We start from the raw sequence: 19,649 nt of genomic DNA on the forward strand, positions 1-19,649 counted from the left end.
ATATTAATAAGTTCCTAACCCTTCAATGCGCAGGCGCTAGAGAGTCAAAAAGGTCCAAGGGCGAGAGGAAATCAACCACTTTGGGGAAAAATGGTCCTCTTATTATAACTGTTCTATCTTACCAAGAACTTCATAAAAACTTGTGATTTATACATCTTAGCAAAGACAATGAGTTGCTGTTCATTTTGATATTAATATAAATGCGTGCAAATAACATGGTGTCACGTGGTTGCCTCCCAAAAACAGCCCAATAAACCATTTGGCAGGAAGCCTCAAAACGGCTTTCAAACATGATTTTACACTCTGCAATATATCCAGCAATTGAAAATTATACATCACAAAAAAGCTTTATAATTGGTTATTTTTGGATGTTAGTTTCGTGCTCTTTCCTCTAAAGATAAATTTTTGACAGCATTTTTTAAACAAAAAGGGCCATTTTACCCATGTTTTTCATAGAGCCAGAAAATTATGTAAAATGGTCTAAATTATCCCACATTGTGCTTAGTATCTTTGTTCATTCCATAAGCTATTGTTTAGTGCTATCAGTTTTATTGGGAATTTTTCATGAATTTTTCAACTTATCGTGTCAATAAAGTACGCGTTGCGGACCTATCTCTTTTTTAAAAAATTCATAAAAAATTCAGATTTTATCGGTTTTTCGTTAATGATACATCAAAATGATTCCCATGAAGTGTATGTTTTGGTCATGTCAAAAAACAAAATTTTTTTTGGAACTTAATTGACCATCTAGCCCATCGTCGCCCGCTGAAATTTCAATGAAATTGTTTCATACTTACAGGAATTATAGAGACCTTTGGCTAGTTGTGTATCAAATTTCACGGCTTAATAATCATGGGCTGTAAGTTAACACTCGTTCCTATGACTTTACCTCTGTTTGACAAGTTACTCAACTTTAAAATTTTATTTGTATTTTTAAATTCGCCTAAATCGCAGTCACGCCATGTTGGATGCTACGTTACCATTTTTCGCATGAAAGCGAGGCCACGCGTGTTTAAAAACAATTATGGCGGACTCGATGAGTACTTTAGAGTTTTGGCACCGCAATCTGGTGGACATACCGTTGCTCACGAATGCCTTTGTCGAAAAATTGCCTGCTGAAAACCTTCCAGTGAAGAAGACATTGACAAGGGGATATAAATTCTTCTGCAAGTCATATATTCACGATGTCGAAGGTAAGCTTCCAGCTGTAGCTGCGCTGAGCGTCATTGCTCAATGATTGTTACTCGTGCCTTCATTAGCAATCGAAGTTTAGTGTCTGGTCGAAACATACAAAAAATATCTCATTTTCTCACAGTTAAGCTTGCTAAGGAAGAGGAGGGAATTACAGTCCGAGCAAAATGTCTCAGAAGCATGAAGAAGAATGAAGAGCCACACAGACTTTATGTAGTATTCAAGCGTCAAAACGAAGTCGAAGTGGAGTCGTTTCTGTGCAGCTGTGCCGCCGGTCAGGGCCTTTGCCACCACGTTATTGGCTTCATGTACACCCTGGCTCATTACCAAATGCTGCGGTTGAAAAGTGTGCCACCTGTTGTTTCTAAAACCTCCAAACCGCAGGTAAATTTGTCAATAAAATTGTTAAGAAAAAATTAATAACTACCAGTACTTTTTTTACTTGAATTAGGCTTACATATCGTTTCGAATATTTGCAAAAGGTTGTACTTAAATTGATTAAGGCACAAGTGATAATACTCGTTTCAATGTTTGATTTCTAGATTTGGCATATTCCTTCCAGAACCGAAAGAGTTAGTCCAAGGCCAGTCATGGATGTTGTGGTTCAGAAGGCGGAGAACTCTTCTCAGCAAGCTACCCAGGTTAAACAAATTAAACGGAAAGTGTCAGGGGTTCATTGTACTGTATACAAGGCTTTTGAGGAACAGCTTGCTTCCCTCAATCTACGTAGTACCCTCATTCCATTGTTTGAAGAACTTGACCCCAAGCCTGGGTTTTTGAGGATTTGGCCAGATGAAGATGAAGACATTCCTCTAGTTGAGACAAGGTATGGGTTGGTTCCACGGGGGTCTGTCCTCTCCTATCAGCAGCAGCAAACAAGTAAAAGAAGCTCTGAAAACCTTGTAAATCTAGTGCCAAATTTTGACTTCCCGGAACTGAGGTACCAGCCAACAGTCCTCCCTGAGAAAGAGTTGCTGCATTTCAATTCCCTTGCAGTATCTTTAGATCAAGCTCGCGAGTATGAGCAAATGACAACAGACCAATCAATGTCTCGGGACTTGCATCGCCTAAGAAAGTACCAGTTGACTGCCTCAAATTTTAAAGCGATCTGTTCACGAAGGAAAGACCACAAGACGCTTTAAACCCGTCTGCTACGGGGTAAAGTGGTGCAAACAGCTGCCATGCGATATGGCATTCAGCAGGAAGACGAGGCAGCAAATAAGTATAGTCATCAATTTGGCAGGGCAGTTTGACCCTTCTGAGAATGAGCCATGGGGATTGCTAGAAATTAAATGCTCACCATCAGACTGTTTGTCTGGTTTAAATTACTTAAAATATAATGGTAGAACTGGAGTATACATTCTGAAAAAAACTCATGTATACTATTATCAAATCATGGGTTGTATTGGTTTCACAGGCAGTTCTTGGGAGGATTTGTTTGTCTTTTGTCAGAGTGAGTTTCACTTACGCCGGGCCAACGCGCGTCACAAAGCAGCATTGCAGTGTTTTAAAAAATTGCGGCAGAATTCGGAATTTCCGAGAGAAGACTGGGGATGAGTAAAGTTTGGTAAAACTAAAGGGTCCTCCCGCCCTCTGAGGACGCTGTGTTGCGTCATTCACAAGAGAATGTGGTAGCTTGTTCCATTAGCTTTCAGGAGATACCAAACATGTCATGGTTTCGCTGTCGAAGAGCGGATTTTCTGCGAGTGACTTCCTTGGTCTAATGGCGTAGATTTGCTCGACACTACAAAGCTAAGTTTTTGGCTCCGATAGAATTTTACAGTTTTCCAAACAACAGCATTTCAAAGGAATATTTTACATCTTTGAGACCTAGAGAAGAATCGTATTGTTTTTGCTTTACTGAATTTTGGTTTATATGTGAATACCCGGGCTAAACGCATAACAGTGTCTTGTGCATTGCACTAGGCGAACTGTTTGCATTATGCCACACACTAAGAACACTCGATTCGATGTTAGTGCCTTTATGAAGGCCCAAAAGGAAGCGAGGCAGACAGCAGTAGAACAGTGTAGAAGTTTGAAGGCAGAGCTTAGCTCAAACACGAGAAAAATTAATAGACTAAAATCAAAGGTTAGTTAATTAAGGTCAATCAGTGAGGACTTTCATGTAGTTATTGAGTCATATTAGCATAGTTAACTGATATATGCTGGTAATAAGCAACAAGATATTCTGTGTTATGTTTTTAAGTACATTACATGTAGGTATACACTGCTAGATTACATTAGTTAGTTATTTAGGTAGCTAGTTATTTTGCTTGTGATATATAATAATGATTATTTTAAGTTAATTGGTTTTTAGAGTAGTTAACTTGAAGATATTAGCTTTGAACAAGCTACTCTGTTAGTTTGAGATTAAAGAAAGTTTACTTTCTTTTCATGTTTTGAAATACTTCTGATTTATTCATCATTCCTGGAAAATGCTACACCTATAAATAGCCACCTTTGATAATTTATTAATTAATTGCTGTTAGCTCTTGTTTTACTTGTGGAATGAACATTTTGGAAGTGAATGATTAATTCAATTTTTGTTACCCAAAGGTTAGTGATTCAGGGGAAATATTGAGAGAATTGACTCATGAAACTCAAAATGTTCAGGTTGATAGAATATTCCTTACTCTGAGATGATTTTTTCACTGCCGTATAGAAAAAGGAGGTAATGAGGTATTTTTCTTTGCAGTTACAACCGGTTAACACTGATATTAGTTCACGAACAAGATCTCCAACTATTTTGGTGGATGGGAAATCAAATATGCCATTAAGAACAGCAGCAAAAAGACGGCAGGAAACAGTGAAAACTGCTTCCCACCTCCATGGAGGATCCGGGAATAACCTGACACCAGCCTTTCATGGGATGTTTCACACCTTAGCAAAAAGATGTAAAGTAGATATAATGAAAGATTATGTTTTAAATCAGAAAATGCTAACAAAGAAGGTAGTCTCAGCTGTATTTAAGAAAACTTCAAAAGCTTTTTAAAGCTCACCAGAAAATGTAAAGAGGAGCATTGCAGTTTTCTACGGCAGTGGTGTAATGGGCAAGCGAAAATATAAATCTGTAAGACTTGCATTATCAATGAAAAAAAATCAAACTATGAGAAACAGGATGTCAGCTATTACTGTGATGCCAAACTGCCCTATTCCAAAATTGATGCCCTATAACAAGCTTGTCAAAGAAATCAACCAAATCAGCTTTGGAAATGTGTACAAATTAGAAGAACAGTTTCAAGGTGTTATGGAAGATGAAACAACAACAGGTTCCTTTCAAGAGTTAATTGAGTATTTGCCACGCTTAGCAAAATTTTACCTCCGAAAAGGCAGAAAGGAAACCTCTCAGTGGTTTGGCAAAACTGAAGATACTTTTTTGTTTGCAGTTGGTGGGGATTGCTGCCCATTTGAGAAGAATGAGAGTGCTTGTTCCTTTCCTCTAAGTTTTATTAATATTGGTAAGAGGGTTGCATCAAGCAATGACAACTTTATTATTTTTGGGGATAATTGTGAAGAAACTTCGCCAGTTGTACGCAAGTACTTTCAGTTGTTCTGCAAAGAATTAGTGAGATAGAGAAAAAAGTCTTTGAAATTGAGGGCTTCCATGTAACCTTCAAATGTGCGAAATTGCCAAATGACATGAAGATGCTATGCTGGGGGGTGAACTGCCCAATAGTGCAAGATTTTTCTCAACTTTTGCAGACGTTTCAAAAGACAACTGTTCTGACTTAAAGGGAACATTTTTATCCCACCTAAGTTTGTCACAGAGAAGTACCATCCAGCAACCAAGGACACAGACCATGTGGAAGCCTTGGAAGTATGAAGACAGGATCAAAATTGCAAATGAGGTTGAGAAATTTAAAATATCCTTGTCAGAGAAACAACTTAAGGAGAAACAATTTCGGAGCAAAGTCACAGAATTTATTGCACGCAAGAAAAGTCGCCAAGAATTTGTGCCTTTAATCGGGAAATTGATTGATCTCGCCCATGTGGAGCCTTTACATATTAAGAATAATGCCTGGCAGTATTTTTTCAAGGGGGTTCTGAAAGAGGCAGTAGGAAAGTCAACTCTTCCAGACAGCTCCAAAAAGTTTGCAGATATTCCAAATGATAGCATTTTCTGTAGAGTTGAAACTGCACTGAAGTTTGAGGTAAAGGCCAAATGTTTGACAAGAGAGGTAAAGAAGTGGTACGATGAAATACAGGGTAAGGGTCAGGATCTCCAGTATAGATTTACTGGAAAAGATTCCAGGCTACTTTGCCCCAATTTTATGAGATTGATTAAATGGCTTAGTGGTGAAAATGATTCTCACCAACAAACAAAAACAGTTCTGATTTTTGCATACCTTGGACTGAGACTAAGGGATTGTGTTTCACTCTTCAGTAGGTTTGATATTACTGTTGACCAGCTTACAGAACTGAGCATCAGTGTTCGTGACTATTATAGGGTGAATGAATTGTTTCTCTCTACCTCTGTAAATCCTACTGTGTGGACAATTGGACACATCGTTCCTGCTCTCAGTTAAGAGCTACATGAGAAATATGGGCAAGGGCTCGGTCTTGTAATAATGGAAAGGAGGGAGGCAAAACAAATTGCGTTGAAAAAAACTAAGTGAAAACACATTTTATAAAAGACGTTGGTACGAGATTTTCAAACATGAGTTTGTTATGTTAGTGTGGCTTCCTCAACAAGGCTTCAACCTTAATAAATACAAGGATACTGCTGTATACATCCCAGACAGGGTGTTTTGTGACCCAAGGTTTCGCTACTGCAATCTAGAAAAAGCTAGTCCCTCTGATGAAAAATGTACATTCTGTGGAGATCCAATTATGAAATTTATCCAACAGAGTGTTGAGCAGGGAAAAGTTTTGCCACAGCTGTTAGGTGACACTAGGACATTAAAGAAATGAGAAATACTTGTCCATGCAGGACTTGTAGTGGACTTGCAGAGTAGCAGGCCACATGTGGCTCAAATGTGTTGTGGGAAACACTTATTGATTTGTTTATTTGAAGTGGCTTTCAATTTAGTGTTGTGAAGCAAAAACCAAACTAATCACTTAGCCATTAGACTACTCACCCAATGTTAAACCATAGAGAAACCAAAGTTATTGATTGTTGCAGGCATTAGGGAGGTATCAGGGATTTTGAGTACAATGAAATTTGTTTGCTTTTGACACTTGGATGAAAACTGCTCTAGTAAACACACATTTATTTATTTGTGATGACCCATAATGTTCCCTCTCATAATTATTTTAAAGAAATTTGCCAAAAGTTGTAACAGATAACACATTAAGTGCATTGTGTTGTGGGAAACATGTACATGTTTAAATACATTATCCACATACATTTATTTATTTATGATGACCCATAAATGTACACTTTTTTAAACTTGTTGAAAAATATTGGGTCATAAGTTTTGGCAGATTACTCATTAAACAATAAATTTAAAACTCAAGCAATAAAGTGTCAGTCTATTAGTTTTTAATACAATAGTCAACTTCAACTCTCAAAAATACATCCACATGCATTTGTAAACTTGCAGTAGCATTTAATTACAACAAATGACCCTTTCCTCGAGTAAGACAAGGTAAATGGCTTTTTAGCACTTACAACCACCCTTGCCTTTCCTATCCTGGGACCCTGAAATCTCTTTGAAAAATATTCCAGGATTGCTTATCGGTTCACGTTGCAAAGTCGAGATATATCTCTAACCAGTCGATTCTCTTCGGTGTAAATAATGATATCCAGGAATCTGCTTCCCGAATGGGTGACACCCAAAGGAAAAGATTTAAGATTCCAAGTCGGAATAACATTGGTAAATATGTGGGATGATAATCAACCGTTGGCATATTATTGGTTATTTTCAAGGTTACCAATATTATACCAATGATATACCAAAAAAATGTAAATTTAGATATGCCAACATAGGTACTTTATTGGATAATAATAAATTATTTTTGGTAAACCTAAGAACACCCATACCAATAATGGAAGATTATTGGAATTCCTGAACACCTTTACCAACAAGATACTAATGGTATACCAATTTCAATCAAAATTTAACTGTAACATCTGCCAATATTGGTATTTCATTGGATAATGATTGGGAGTTCTATCAAGATACAAACCAATAATGGAAGATTATTGGAATTCCCGAACAGATTTACCAATAAGATAACAATGGTATACCAATTTAGGTGAACATTTCACTATAACATCTGCCAATATTGGCAATTCATTGGATAATGATTGGGAGTTCAAGCAAGATACATACCAATAATGGAAGATTATTGGAATTCCTAAACACATATACCATGAGGTACCAATGGTATACCATCATTGAATTCAATGTTAGACACATGTACAGATAGAAATTAAATGTAGCTATAATTTTATTGAAAGCATTCAAGCATGCATACACTGTATCAATCTGGCCAATGATTATTGTAGAACCTTGTGAAGAATGGAATGGAGTTTCTTTACACTGTTAATGCGGTGTTTATTTGGCAAGTAGTGATGAAAAGCTAAATTTGGTACTATCTGTATCATCCACATTTGCATCAGAATACCTGACCCGTTTTCGAGTATGACGCCATGCAACCATTGGGTAAACCGCTCGATCTTCGCACTTCTCACAAGGGCAATGAACATGTGCTTGACCTTTCGACGTAAAGTTCCTCGCTACTGGGGTTTTCGAACATTTAAAAATACTGCGCTTTTCCGTACTCGTGTTTCTCTGAAACCTGAAACACTCTTCAATGTCGAGAAAGATCTGGGGACAAAACTCGTGCCAGTTCTTCTCTATGCGCAGGCAAAATGCGCAATAGTTTCGCGCCTTCGTTGTTCATTCAACTTCGTGTGGGCAGGAAAAATGGCTTCCGAAGCTCTTGCTTCTAGCTCTTCTTGCAGCGAAGTGGAAGCCGGTATTGATGGCCTGGACATGTGGAAGACGAAATATGTTAAATGTGAGTTTTTGTTAGAAGCCAAAATGAGTAATACGTCGCTTTACTCTGCTGCTTAATAACCTGCATTGGGCACCATCGATCCTGCATAGTTCTTGGTAGTTTGAACAAGCTAACTTTTCAATTCAAGTCCGTTTTGCTCTCACAAATGTAACGTGGTAGTTTCTACGTGTTATTAACTCAGGCTGGACTGTGGAGGACGTGAAGAACTGCCTCACTTTCCAGGGATTTAAAGAGGGAACAGCCCTTTTTTCAAGTAAGCTAAAACTAGCTGCGGTATTTAAGCTTACTAAGCTGAAGCTTAAGTCTTAATAAGCTTACATGTACCAGTAACTTCGCAATTTCCTGGAACTACATATTCCTAAGAATAAATAAGTAAATAAATAAATAAATTAAGTCTTTTTGTCATAGCCTGTGAGCTCGCAGGCTAATAAGTCAATATTTAATTTGTGACCTTCTGTTGGTAATTTTGCTTTCCCTAAGTTGTACTTATGGAGACAATTTTTTGAACAGATATTCTGGCAGTGTTCATCACCATTTTCTCTGGATTTTTTGGGAAGCTAACTTGGTTTACAATGTTTTTCAAACAATTTTTTTAACTACCCATACAAATTGTAAGAATAACAAGCACTTTATTGCCAACATTTGAGGGTAGCCTGGAGTCACATTTTACCTTTTGCAGGGGTACTAAAGCATTTGAGAGTAATACATGGATGCTTTCTAAATGCTGCATGTAACATTCTACAGCCACATAGCTAGAATTTCTTCACAAACAATTCTCCTTTTGTCCTTTCAATTCAAGACTTTTCCACAAAATGGTTAATTAACAAAAACTGTTCCAAGGTTTGCTAAGGTTTCTACACGTTCATTATTGTTGTTGATTTCAAATAATTGCTTTTCTCCACTGAAAACAGGCTGAACACACACCTGCAAAGAGGGCCAAAAAGCCCTGCTCTTGATCTAGGGCTAGTGAGTCTACATGTAATACAGCAGAGTAAGGTAAATGTAATCCCTTAAGTATGATATTTTGTGAGAATTGTCGCTTGAATAAATATGCATTAATAAAGTTTAAAAACGTATGGTAATTAAATGTATTGCATGGTCCAGTAACATGCCTTTCTTTTTTCTTCCTTTTATAGATAAACTAGATTTTGACCCTGCTGACAAAGTAAGCAGCTGCAAAGCAAGTTCAAGCCTGGATGATATCACCACATAAAATTGCTGCTATTGTAGTTCTAACTTTTCTTGAAATTAATTCAATGCAAGATATTACAGTTGTAAAGCATCTTTATCCTCTAGCCAAGAAATAAACTGTCAAATATCGTTCATTGGGAAAATATCCATTATCTGTAAAGATAGCGAAAGCACTTATCAGTCAAGGCTACATTGAGGTCAGAAGTCCTGTGGAAGGTGTTGAGGTTAACTTCTTGAATCTTAAGAGAGATAATTATTGTATGCAAAAAGAAGGATCAACTTAAGAGTAATTATCCAGACCTAGAGGAGTATGATGATAATGGAGATACAGATTCAATAACCACTGACTCTTCTTTTTCAAGCTATTCTGGTCGTTTTGAAGTCCCTTATACTTCTTAATGTAGAGACTATAAATGCCTTGTTCCAGTTAAATTGACAAATGACTTGTTGTCAAAATCCAATGTTGTGTTAAAAGCAAGGAAGATAGCCCAGTTATCTTGCTGAAGGAGAAGTAATATTGTATTTGGTTTAAATCAGTCGGTAAGAGAAATCCTCCTTAAAGGGCTTAAAATTTGAAGTTTATAGACTTGGAAGATGTGTTTTTTGAAGCACATTTTGTTTAAATGTGTGCATTTCACTTACAATGCATGTTATTAGTTACCAACATATTTCCAAAGTGTTGGAATTGTTTATTTTAATGTATAAGTGCCACACTGCTATACATATGCATGTAACTCATTTCTATTACAGATTTTAAAAAAAATTAATGGTTTTTACATATATCAAGGATATTTCTCTATGTTGGAAACTAAACCTTGCTTCCCATCGTACTAACTTGTAATTTTCCATTGTTGGTACATAATAAAAAATTACTTTTACCAATGTTGGCATATTATTTTGTTTCTGTTCCAAAGTTGGATTCCTCTATACTAATATTGGCATATAATTTTTGTTTTACCAACATTGCATTGCTCCACACCAATATTGGTATATTATTTTCTGTTTACCAATGTTGGATTCCTCCATTCCACTATTGGAAAATTATTTTCCTATTACCAACATTGGTTTCATCTATACCAATATTGGCATATTGTTTTACCAATGTTGGTTTCATTTTTACCAATATTGGTATATTATCTTGTTTAACCAATGTTGGATCCCTCTTTACCAATATTGGCATCTTATTTTCGTTTCGCCAATGTTGGGATACATAACACTTTACCAACATTAGTATGTCATTCACTTATTCCAAAGATAAACCAAAAATATACCAATAAGAAACACACTATTTCCCAACACTGGAATCTTAAATTTTTTCCTGTGACCGTAAGTGGACCTTGCCTTCTTTACCTTACGCAGAAGAAAAGTGAATATTTGCATTGGCAAATCCCTTGTGACTAGGACAGTCCAAGGATTATGGGCTTTATTCCGCGAACTTAGTCGCCTATGCAACTTTTTCAGCAAGATGGTCATTTCCCCTGCACTCATCGACCCAACATCGATGACCGAATTTCGCATTCTTTCGATCGAATTCTGATTATTTCGATGCTTCTCCAATAATCTCATTAGGTTTTCCTCAACTTCGTTTTCAAACAGGACAAAGTTATCAACATCATCACGCAGAGGCCGTAAAATCTTCTTGGCTTCGTTTATAATTTTCACATTGGCCGCCATCTTTAACTTGAATTTCACATTAATACCGCTGCCTGAATGAACAAGGAGCTACAGCAGGCGCCTAAATGCACTTTTGAGACGCGCGCTGGCCCGGCGTGACTGTGAAAGAGTTTATTTTTATCCCATCTTTTTCTCAGAGATGCTTGAAAAGCTCAACCTCTTCTATTTTGACATTCATCTTAATGCTCGTGTTTAATGAATTAATATTTTTGTGGGGAATTTAATGACATAAGGATGGTTTTGTATTGTGTCAAAGGAAAAGTGCCATGACTGGGTGTGCGTATGTATGTATCATAATTTGTCACTTTTTTATAGACTGATTTTGAGTTGCCATTTTCAAAAAGTATGTTTGCTGTGAACAACTAAAGATTTTATTATCTCATATCTTAGTCAGGTGAATTAATCCTAAGCCCAAATGTTGAAAGTAAACAATATATACATATTTGCAATATCTTTTGAGCCAAAAAGGTTTTAAAATTATCAGCAATATGTTTAATTACATGTAACAATCCTCTGTGTGCCTTAGAACCTTGTTTACCTGAGTGCAATAAGAAAGCAAAAGAATGTGATTCAACTCTAATGTTAATTTTAACATGTACATGTTATTATAGGCTGTGAAATTCAACATTTTCCCCCTTTGCTCCCTTCAGGATAAACATCTCTAGAAAAAAAAAGGATAGCATAGAAAGATAACACTTTTGAACAAATGTGTATGGGCACCTCCCCTTAAAATCAAGTAAGCATTATTTTTTAAAGTTATTCATGAAATAAAGGTCCCTGAAAGTTTGTAATTAGACATGACACTGTCCATATCTGGTTTATACGGCCTGCCATAGTCAGTGGGATTACCCTATCAAAGTAATGGAACTCCTTGATTCTCCTTATGGCCCTTTCAACATGCACTCGAAGGTTGTGAATTTTTTTGCTCTCCTGGAGTTCACCTTTAGAAAACTGTTGTTTGCTGCTTAAAAATGATGGCATCACTACACTGCGTTGTAATCAAGTGTACCTTATTGTTGCTTATATTTACTTTGGCCAAAAACTATGTTTCAAGGAATTAAATTTCGCCTTTAATTGTAAAATTTTGATCTTTGATCAAGTTTTTAATGGCAACAGTTTCCAATGATGGTGAACAAAACCATAACTGAAAACAGTTTGGTATGTTCCTCTGCAACGAAGCAGAGCTCATAGAGTACATAGCACCGTCTATTTGTGTTTACAGCTCAGAGAAGAGGATGAAAAGAAAAGAAAAAGGAGAGAAAGGAACCTTTAACATAAGAGAAATTTGGTAAAATTATGAGTGCACAGACTGTACAAGTGTAATACAAGTAAATTCTGTAGCATTTTAAGACAAATGTAAACTCTATCTATAATGAGTGCAACAGTAAAGCTGTAAATCGAAGTTTGTCAAGAAAAAACGATAACAGCAAAATTCGATTATGTACTTGGGGTAGGGTAATTCACCTTCCCAGGATCTCACACCTCCATGTGAACAGGCCCTAACTGTATCAAGTGCAAAGGGAAACAACTAAGACTCACAAAACCTGGGTCAAGACCAGGGTGGGAACTATTTTAAAGCATGTCCTTCCTCCCTTCCTCCTATTCTCTTTCTCTATCCCAGATAGTGATACAAAGGTTCTCTTCTGGTATTGAAAGTATATCATGGGTGACCCTCAGCAAACAAGTGAGATACTTTTCTACATGAGAAGTTTCTTCTCTCCAAGCAGCCATTTCATCTTCTTTTGAAAATATTAACACCAATTAAGTAACAAACCATAGCCCTGTAGCTGCAAAAGAAAAGATTAAATATATAACCATATAAACAGTGAGCTTTTTAATTGTGAAGATGTCACTTTTAGCACCAACACTTATCTCGTATTTCGGTGTTGTTTACATCATAAAAGGCAAATATCTACCAGTCATAGCTCAACCCGAGCAATCCTCAAGTCCTAACACCAAAAAGCTGGCCACAAAATTTCTTTAAGGTTTATATCAAGGTCAATTAATCTACAGAGCCACTTGGCGTGACCCTAAGGGTGTCACGTTTTCCTACTTCTTTTTTCTTTTTTTTTTTATTAAACCCCTGTTGGATCAACAAGATCTAGAACCATCACATACCTCTTTTTGAATGTTAGAAAGAACATAAACTTACATCTGCACAAATGCCCAGTAATATTTTGCTTACCTGCTTCCAGTTCATTGTTGCTATGATTCCTGTGTTTTCAGAACCAAATTATGGGTTCATTACATTAGTAATTTCATTTTCCCCTTTCACTGTTTTATACTGTATTAGCTCAAGTTGTAATATTAAGCCTAGCTCGTAGTCTTTGTTGAATTCATACCTGGTGTAGCTATCACTATTTTTGATAGTTTCTGTAACACAATTTCCTGTTTTCAAGTACTTTGTTTGTTTCCTTTTCTTTACTGAATTATTTCTGTCTGTAAGTTATCCTTTAGTGTTAAGTACTTTTTCCTAATTCATTTTAATCTTGCTACATCATTTAGCTCATTGGAGCTTTGTTTTCTTATTTATTGTTTAGTGTCACTCGTTCCGGTTTTTTTCTGTTGTACCGTTGCATTTATTTGCTGTGTAATAAACTTGTAAATCTTCCCTCCGATCTTTTGTTCTTACGTCGACCGTTTTGGCCGTCTTACATTAACTTTAAATTCAAATTTTTAAAACTTTAATATTACTTGAACGAAAATAAATTTTCTTAGTACCTTAAACTTTTTAAATCACCTTCTACAATCTGTTTTAACTTTAACTCCAATTTAAAGAGGGAGCCTCACATATAAGCCTTCATAGCTTGTTGAGACTTTCACACCTTTTCCTCTACTATTTTATATTTCTCACGTATTGTTTATGCAAATTAGCTCTGTTCCCCTTTTAATATGTAATAAAGGCAAATGATAAAATATGTAAATAACGCCCCTCTATATTCGGACTTTGGTTTTCTGATACAATGTGCTAAAGCACAATACCCACCAGGCAGTGTAGAGAGTCCTAAAAGTCATCCACTGCTGTCCATTTCCTAAGTTCCCCTCTGACAGATTTGGGACTGGAGTCCTCACCTGAAAAACAGTCCTTACCAGCCACCTCCATGGGTTTTCTTGGGTCTTGGTGAACATTGACCATATGAGCGTATCTGTTTGACCCAAATACCTCTACGAGCTGTTTTAACGCTGTTCGCTACTCCATCAGTTGATCATGTTTCTCACACCAAACTGCAGTGATCCCTGCTTGGAGCAAGTGACTTGTGGACAAAAGGGGCACTATCAAAAGGAGCAGATGTCTTAAAAGCCATCAACCCATAACACAGGCTTCAGGGTTATTAAGTGATTTAAAAGTGCAAGTGAAAAAGAAGGAAACATTCCTTCCATAAATGCCTCTGGACTCCGAATATGAAATGACATAATTACTTCATTGATAAGATTATGTGACTTTCCAGATAAATGGAATCAAGCTTGTATAACTCCAATCCCAAAGGTGGATAGTCCTCAAGAAAACAATTGTTTTTAAGCAATCACCATATTTCCTGTATTGTCTAAAAACGACAGGCCTACTCACAACCAAGTTGTTGAGTTTTTCGAAATCACCATCGCCTTAAGGATAATTTCGGTATTTAGGAAAGGCCACTCTACAACATCTGTTTTATTAAGTAAACGTGATGACAAAACTGAAAGGAATGAATCAGAGTGAATGCAATCTGCTCATCTAAGCTGGCTTTTCGAAGGCTTTTGACATTGTAAAGTATAGGTCTCTCAAGTGAATACTCTTGGATTCTCAAGGTCATACCTAAATGGATGGTCAACTACTTGAGTGGACTGGAAGAGAGCAGTTTGTTCAAATTGAAGACTATATTTCAAATTCTGTTAGCATTAGCTTTAGAGTTCCACAAGGCTTGATGATAGGTCCTCTAACTCTTAACATAATTTTATATATATTGTTGATCGGCAAAGGAAACTTGATTGTGCCTCCCATCAATATGCTGATGATACAACCATATATTAAGCATTGAAGCCTGGTAAACTTACATCTTGCACTACCTTACTGCAACTTAGTGTGGATATACTGCAATGCTAGGTGAATGAAGCTAACCTGGTCCTAAATCCTCGATTCAGTACATGTTGTTATCTTCCAGTAAACTTTTTTCTTATCATGACATTGAAATAAGATTTGAAACTACATCATTAGACCATGTATCTTTGGCCAAACCTTTAGGGACCTACTTTGACCACCACCTTAAATGGGAAGAAAATGTTAAGCTAGTCTCAGCCTTTTGTTATCGCACTCTTGGAATCTTGAAAAAATTGAAGAATTTCCTCTTATTTAATATTCGTAAGAAATAGCTCAGTCCCTAGTACTTTCAAAGTTGTATTATAGTTGTGTTGTTTATCATAATTAATCTACCATTTAAAGAACGTACTGAATGGCAGTTGTTAAAAGTCAGTTCACAAGGCGATTTTTTCTCATGAATGGCCAAGTTACTTGCGACTGAAGCATTTAAAGGACAATCGAACTCTGAGGTCCAGTACAGCTAAGCAGGTTTAAATCCCACTAGTGTCACATATTTATCCATATCAACCTGCTAAGAGCTTCAGTATTTTACCTGAAAGGGTAAAGAACTGTTTTGAATTCAACCAGTTCTCTGAGACGAGTTTAAGCATTTGATGAAAAAGGTCAAAGATCACCTTTCAGTAGATTTTACTTTGCATTGTTAAATAGGTATACCTATTTTACCTCTGTTGTACTTGTAACTCTATTTGTATTTTTTAGCAGATGTATTTCTTTTTGGTAGATGTAACTTACCGATATTCATACTTTTTAGAAGATGGATTTTGCAGATGAAGAGCCACGTTGTGAAAATGCTGAATGAAGCCATTATCACGATTATTAATATTATTTAAAATTGCAAAAGCACACTCTCAGCGTGTTGGTTCTGGTTGGTATGCCCACTTAGAAAGCACTTTCTTATCTTCCCTCAAGCATCAGTTACTCGTCAGATCAACATGTCAAAGTTAGCTAAGGTTGAAAAACAACACGAGGTTACTTGAGCTCAGCTGAATTGCCGTCCTATTTCGCTGCCATTTAACTACGACTCCCTTTTCAGAGTTTGTAAAAAGAAGGCCGCATCAATTGGTTCTTGTCCTGGTTACCTTGTACCCTGTTCCTTGAATCAGATGAAGACAAAGCCACTAGTGTTGTGCAAACCTTGTGCTAGCTTTCCTACCAATGATAGATCCCCATCTAGAATTAAAATTCTTCCGAGTATTGCGTACCACGTAGCCATCCCTTTTCAGTAACAGACTCGATGTGACAGGGTTTCTACAGTTACTCCTTTATTGGAATTATGCGGGCACTTTGCAACGTCCGTGTTGAGTATAGCGATTACAAAGACTCGCATTTAAACATTTTTAGTGGTGGTTAGAGCCAAGAAATTTTAATTCGTCAGCTGGTTTTAGTTTAAATCCCGTGGGATCGCCTATTTTTCCGTATTTGTCCCAGACAAGGAAGATGAGATCAAAAGGGAAGTAAAAGTAATGAAGTCCAAATCTCACAAAACACTGTCACGGAGTCGCTCCAACATCTGTAACAATTTATGTACTTTATTGGGGGCTTATGTAAGTAAGTGAGTAAGTAAGTAAAGGCTTTATTTAATGAGGGCAGCACTAAAATAGTAAGGAATACTAATAAACCAGTGGCCCTCCTAGCACTAAAAATACAATAAAAATATTAGAGATATTAAAAACTATAGCTTAACTACATAACAATGAGCTATGGAAATTACAGAATAAAATTATTTAAAACCTGTTGGTCATTGAAAATGCTCTTCCAGAGTGATGTTTATATGAATGTAGGCCCGTTTTAGTCAAAATTATAATGATAAAATGACCCCAAAGAGAGTTTCTCCAACTCACATTTTTGGTCCTACAATGCATTGCAGGGCCTTAGCCCGAGTGTTTTCCCACTCAGTTTTGGGTCTAAGCCATGTTTTATTTGTATGACAGCAAATCTTTACCTTGAAATAGGCACCACGTAAATCTGAATTTTTTATTTTTCGGGATGGATGATTCAATAGATTTGTTAAAACGCTGATATGCAGAAATCAATCGAATTTCCCAGCTGATGAACTCAAATCGCACACGTACTGTGACAGCTACTTCAAGTTCTTCTCTGACACAAAGTTTAGTTTGTGGACTACAGCGAAGATCCCCGACTATCCAAGGAACAACTCGTTGCAGTTGTACCTCTGCATCGAGCAGCAAAGGCAACCCTATTTCCACACAAAGGGTTGGTCATCTATCAAATGACATTGCGATCAAAGACATAATTATTGTGGGTCTAACAGTATTCAAAGGCACCAAGAACTCGGGCGGAAAATGTCTGTCTTCATGTAAAAACCAGAATATAAGCCTATTTGCCATCAGCAAAGGGTGGAAAAAAAAACGCTGTACAGTGAAGTCAAAGCACAGTCTCCTGACGAGTGAAAAGGTGTGGAATTCAAATTTCTCAAGAATGTTGCTGGCGTTCTGGTGAAACCCAAAATGGCCAAAAGGAAAGAATAAATGGAAGTATTTTGCTTAAGAGTATTGCCTCTTTAAGAGCTGTCTATGTACGTTTAATTGCTGAAGATGACCCTTAAAGAGATGGAAAGTGCTATTTAAAGAGGTATGGATGAGTTCATGTCCGAAAGGAGCCAAGAGCCAAGTGAGGAAGAACATGTAATGCATCTGGGATGAGGGGACAAATCCTCAGATGACCCAAGCCAAGATGATAGAGAACAACAAGCAGTTGAACCAACTTATATTCAACAACATGGTAATGGATAACATGTAATCCAACCTGCAGGTAACATGGAAAAGCCAAGAGATAATGGAGGCCAACATCTTAGCAAAGTTGATTACTTAATGATTGATAACATTACCACCAATATCACTGACCAGTATAAAGAATTGCAAAATCAATTTCTCAACTTAAAGGAAGCACAAGATAAAATTTTACTTAGGGGACAGTAAGACATTGATGACCCCTTAAGAGATAGAGGGAAAACCAACTTTATAATAGCTGAGAGGGACAACCTCTTTTATGATGCATTATCTGAAGTATCATTGATTTACAACCTAAGGCTGCCAAGTGAGGTAAAGTTTATGGCTATGCGAGCCTAGGATTTTGAGGGCCTAGGAAAGATTTATTCAGGTTGGTCCTCAAAGAAATCAAAGAAAAGTTGTTTAGCAATGGGACTCATCGAGCACTTTGCAGAACATTTTTATACGTGTGGAATTATAATGGCATTGAATGTACTACAGAACGGTAAAATTCCCACCTTCTTGTCAGAGGAACAACTTCAGGAACTTATGGATGATTCCCCTGACCAGTTTCAGCTTGCATTATCAATCTACGAAATGTAGTTAGAGTCCTACAACTGATGGGAAAGCTTCCTCGATTTTTGTACCTTTTCAGACCCTCAGGAAGCAGACTTGACGTTAGGAATCTTGTCCTTTTGTAAGATCCTTTGGAATAGATTAGCTGACTCAAATCATTGTATTGTAGAGTTGAAAGTCTTTTTGTAGCTGTTTCTTTTTTTTACTGATAAGCTCTTTTCACAAATGAGGTAGGCAAGTTAATTTCATTGTCAAGAGTTACTCACAGAACTTTCCTTGTTATTGCAAACATTGTTTTGTCCTCAGACCATTTTGTTGTACACTTTAAATTAAACCTTGTACTTTGTACTCTTAATTTTAACATTATTCACCACTGCGAAAAAGTCAGCAATCACCAAGCAAAAGATCTTAACCAAAATGCTACGTTATGAGAGATGTATCTTTCTTGTCAACAAATGTTATTCAGCACAAAGAACTACGCAAATGGGGGAACCTTCCCAGGTAAAAAGTCACCCGGGATCTATGCGGGATCCTGCCAATCCCACCCGGGATCCCAGATGGGAATGGCGGAATCCCGCCATTTCGACCTGGGAATCAAAGATGTTCCCCCCTGGGATCCCGCCTTAAATGTGGGATCCCATCAATCCCACCCGGGATCCCGGGTGGGAATGGCGGGATCCTGCCATTCCTGCCTGGGAATCAAAGATGATCCCACCCAGGATCCCAGGTGGGAATGGCAGGATCCCACCACCTAAGGCGGGATCCTGCCATTCCTGCCTGGGAATCAAATATGATCCTACCTGGGATCCCACCTTAAATGCAAGATTTTCACATCCCAGCCGGGATCACAGGTGGGATTAGTGGGATTTAGGCAGGATCTTGCCAATCCCACCCAGGATCCCGGGTGGGAATGGTGGGATCCTGCCAGGGAGTCAAAGACAACCCCACCTGGGATATCTTGCCTTACAGGTGGGATTTACATATCCCACCTGGGATTCTGATACACACCTGAGATCTTTGGCAGGATGCCTACCTGCTGCCCAGGATCCTAGGCAGGATGTTAACCCCACCTGGGATCCTACAAAGGATTTGCACATATTCCACCTCAGATATGAGGTTGGATTCACAACTCACTTGGGATCTTAGATATTGGCGACATCTATGCAACCTGTCTGGCATCTTAGGTGATATTAACATATCCTGTTTGGGATAAAGCATAATTCTGAACTCAGAATTGTGAGGGA

At 37.3% G+C, this 19,649-nt stretch overlaps 1 protein-coding gene and 2 pseudogenes across 1 annotated transcript; all 3 read left to right on the forward strand.

Annotated features, from left to right (window-relative positions):
* The first annotated feature begins 1,024 nt into the window (after positions 1 to 1,024).
* On the forward strand, positions 1,025 to 12,008 carry LOC111320961 (uncharacterized; annotated as a pseudogene).
* LOC148732570 (uncharacterized) lies at positions 3,959 to 6,102 on the forward strand (annotated as a pseudogene).
* On the forward strand, positions 7,547 to 8,514 carry LOC148732571 (uncharacterized). The gene is made up of 2 exons (XM_088758528.1): positions 7,547 to 8,157; positions 8,339 to 8,514. The coding sequence occupies exons 1-2, from the start codon at positions 7,779 to 7,781 to the stop codon at positions 8,464 to 8,466; spliced, it is 507 nt and encodes a 168-aa protein (XP_088614654.1). The 5' UTR covers positions 7,547 to 7,778; the 3' UTR covers positions 8,467 to 8,514.
* Positions 12,009 to 19,649: the final 7,641 nt, after the last annotated feature.

This window comes from Stylophora pistillata, chromosome 4 (genome assembly GCF_964205215.1).
Source record: "Stylophora pistillata chromosome 4, jaStyPist1.2, whole genome shotgun sequence".
Classification (NCBI taxonomy): Eukaryota; Metazoa; Cnidaria; class Anthozoa; order Scleractinia; family Pocilloporidae; genus Stylophora; species Stylophora pistillata.

Bases quoted from the DNA above. Each gene is read 5' to 3' on its own strand.
- LOC148732571 (XM_088758528.1), top strand. From the start codon at position 7,779: ATGACGCCATGCAACCATTGGGTAAACCGCTCGATCTTCGCACTTCTC. The intron at 8,158-8,338 runs GTGAGTTTTTGT...TTATTAACTCAG, and splicing joins GAAGACGAAATATGTTAAAT to GCTGGACTGTGGAGGACGTG.